We start from the raw sequence: 3,295 nt of genomic DNA, 5'->3' as shown, positions 1-3,295 counted from the left end.
TAAGGGTCTTGCTCAAGGACCCAGAGAGCAGGCGCTGGTAATCGAACAGCGTACTTGCATCCTTCTCTGAGTGCAAGCGCGCTGCTCTAATCACTAGGCCAACACTCCCCTAAATGAGATGGTAGTGAGTTCCAAATCTCACAACTAAGCTTAATTTTTGCAACTGTCAGTAAATTTGGACTTTTTTTCGTACTTTCTCAGATTCAACGGCAGAAACTGTGGATTCCCTGCATCTGCACAAGCCTTGAGCCAGTTAAACACCCTCATGCCCGCGGCAGGAACTCAAAATGATGATGATGACGAACAAGAAAATTGCTTTGAAGAACTGCAGCGACAAAGTGGTTTGTCACCTCCTCTTCAATGGGAAGCTGCCGTACAACTCTACATCACTCTGAAGAACATGGCTGATCTATAAAATGTTAAGACTGTAAAATAAACAACAATGTAAACAGAAAAGTCATTCAGGTTTTGTTTTATTTTTTTTTTTACAAGCAATACAGCAACTGTTGCTTAAAATGACAAAATAAAGACTGTTATAAACAGTTGGTTTCAACAATATCATTGAAACATTGTGTTGTCTTCCAGACCAAACTACACAACAAAACAGAGGCATTTAGGAAGAAACAAATGCAGTACAACTAATATATGTATATACACACACATATAACCCACACAACTAGAATTCAAAACTTTTACAGATCTGGCCCAAAATATCAACAGCTGCATGCTGACTAAAGGCATCCAAAGCCAGGGGAATTCTTAATCCCAAAGTTCATACTGTGCTTGAATGTAATGTAGCTGTCCAAGAGGGGCAGCTTTAAAGTGTTGGCACATGTATTTGCCATAGGGAAGTTTGAGGTGTAAATATATTCAAGACATGGCTGAGGGTCCATACCAGCAGGAGGAATAGATGGCACACCTGTGGCAAACATAAGGACATCCTCCAGGGTCACCTCACTGTTATGTTCTGAAAGTAGAAATAAATACCAACACCAAGACATCATAAGTAGTTAATTTTCATTGGAATTAGTGTGATGTGGAACAAATAAACCAACCTTCACAGTCAAGGAGGTAGTCGGCCCAGTAACTTGTTGTCTTGTTCTCCTGGGCTCTCCGGTTGCTGCCATCTGGACTAAGCTCTGGTCGGAAGAGATGTTCGATTTTCACAGCAGAAAACTTTTTCTCAGAATGGCACAAGACAGGAGTCAGCGCCATAGGAAATTGCTGCAGGGCTGTTAAAAACTGCAAAGTAGCAAGTCCATTCTTGAATCTGAAATGCAATAACAGGTTGCTTAGGAAATTAAAAGTACAATTTGTATCAGCTACTAAGCATTCAAATGAAACACCTGTTTTATACCACTCAGTTATTGCATTTACTTTTTATAATCAGAATCACTTTAAAAATCCCAACGCGAAATTATTTTTGTGACACGCTCCAGACATACAAAAAAATTATATATATATATATATATATATATATATATATATATATATATATATATATATATATTTGCACATCGTCACTATCACTTTAAGTTAGATCTATAGATAGATCTGATTTAAAGTGATAGTGACGATGTGCAAAAAAAAGTGACGATGACAATGTGCAAAAAAGAAATTAATAAATGAATAAATGTCAATACAGAGGGGTTGTGTCTGAATCACTGAGGGAGGCGTTGTAGAGATTGCTGACCACAGGCATCAATCTGGCGCTCTGTGGTGCATCTAGGAAAGAGGAGTCTTCTGCTAAAAGAAAAAGCAACATCGGCAATAACAAAAAACAACTACCTTTCGATTGCACTGTGATTCCTTTCAATGTACCACCTGAGGAACTCATTCACTATGGAGTGCTTTTCCTCCAATGAATTAACACGGTTTAAGCACCCTGCAGTCTGCAACATGGTACTGTGCAGTACCATTAAGTCTCCAAGGGTCTGCAATGAGGAAGCATTCTGGATCTGAAAAAAATAGAAGATGAACTTTACTACTTTCAGATAAAAGAAATTAATTATATATAAATAGAAATATCAAAATAATCCATTGAAATAACATTTCAAAACAGATAAAAACACTTACATTTATAGCACACAACCTCAAGTATTGACCATCATACCCCTCGTAACACTTTCCCTATTTCTTCATCTGTAACGTCTGTTACAGATGAGTGGAAACTGGACTGCCCTGAGATGTAGTTGACCAAGTCCCTTGAAAGGAAATTTGGGCCAGGTCCACCATGTACTATGGACATGACAATCATCTTCCCTGCCAAACTATACACATCCTCTCTGATTGCTGCTCATGAAAATGCAGAATACTTTAGTGGTCAATCATTTTAAATTACACAAACATGACATTGTTGAATAATTTAGTTATATTAAAACATTCCACACAAAATAGTACCATTGGAATTGTAGACAAGAAAGCGACTTTCTGCAGGTCCATCAAATATGGATCGTTCCTTCAGAGTTTTCATCAGGAGTGAGAGGAATTCCCTTTTTGGTCCACCTGTATCAATACCATCCTCAAACCTGCCAGCATCATCTGAAAACTTCACTTGGAGATCCTTCTTTTCAGAGAATGTTGCCCTTTTGAATCCTCTGACGGCTCCATCTCATATGTCAGACCGGCCGATGTTAAGTCTGTTTACAGCATGGTGATCAATTTGGATTGCCAGGTTTGCAATTATTTGTGGTGCTGAGAGCTTTTCCACCCTACCGATAGACAAATAGTGACTATGGTCATACTACTGTATAACTTTAAGCATGACAGCTGATGTGTTTAACCTGAAAAACTAAATTTATAAGAACTATTAATTTCTTACTCTGAATCCTCTGGAAGATCAAGACTGTCTGCATCACTCCCTGAGTCCTCTTCATCGTTGATTATAATGGGAGCATACAGTTCTGTGTATCTGCTAAAATACACAGAACAGAGGATCATCATTGTCATGATGATAATTAGTCCGTGGGCCAGAATCTGTAGGACGTCTCCTTAAGAACTTTCATATGAACTGTCAGGGGGCAACTTTCTTGCACTTGGATAAGTTGCTACATGTAGCAGTGATCTAAAAAAAACAATGTTCCCACGTTTTCACTTGCACATTAATGAGTTATAGCCGATAAAAAATAATGTTGCGCTCCAGTCCAAGAATTCACGTGATTTGAGTTTTGCTGATCAGCCAATCAGATCGCTGTATTGTCAGCTGTGCGAGTTCAACCAGTTCATCATGGCTCTGCCTGTAAGGTGTTTGTATGCATCTGTTTCCAGACGAAGAAAGCACAATAATAAAATTTTC

At 38.5% G+C, this 3,295-nt stretch overlaps 1 protein-coding gene across 1 annotated transcript; it reads right to left on the bottom strand.

The window, feature by feature from the left end:
- Positions 1 to 675: 675 nt before the first annotated feature.
- LOC119777960 (G2/M phase-specific E3 ubiquitin-protein ligase) lies at positions 676 to 1,869 on the bottom strand. Its single transcript, XM_038276968.1, has 3 exons — positions 1,789 to 1,869; positions 1,056 to 1,270; positions 676 to 967 (listed from the first exon to the last, which is right to left on the bottom strand). The coding sequence occupies exons 2-3, from the start codon at positions 1,213 to 1,215 to the stop codon at positions 732 to 734; spliced, it is 396 nt and encodes a 131-aa protein (XP_038132896.1). The 5' UTR covers positions 1,216 to 1,270; positions 1,789 to 1,869; the 3' UTR covers positions 676 to 731.
- Positions 1,870 to 3,295: the final 1,426 nt, after the last annotated feature.

The sequence above is a fragment of the Cyprinodon tularosa genome, unplaced genomic scaffold (genome assembly GCF_016077235.1).
Source record: "Cyprinodon tularosa strain WSP-4 unplaced genomic scaffold, ASM1607723v1 ctg101, whole genome shotgun sequence".
NCBI lineage: Eukaryota > Metazoa > Chordata > Actinopteri > Cyprinodontiformes > Cyprinodontidae > Cyprinodon > Cyprinodon tularosa.
The sequence above is the reverse complement of the archived record's forward strand: the minus strand, read 5'-3'. Positions and strand labels throughout refer to the sequence as shown.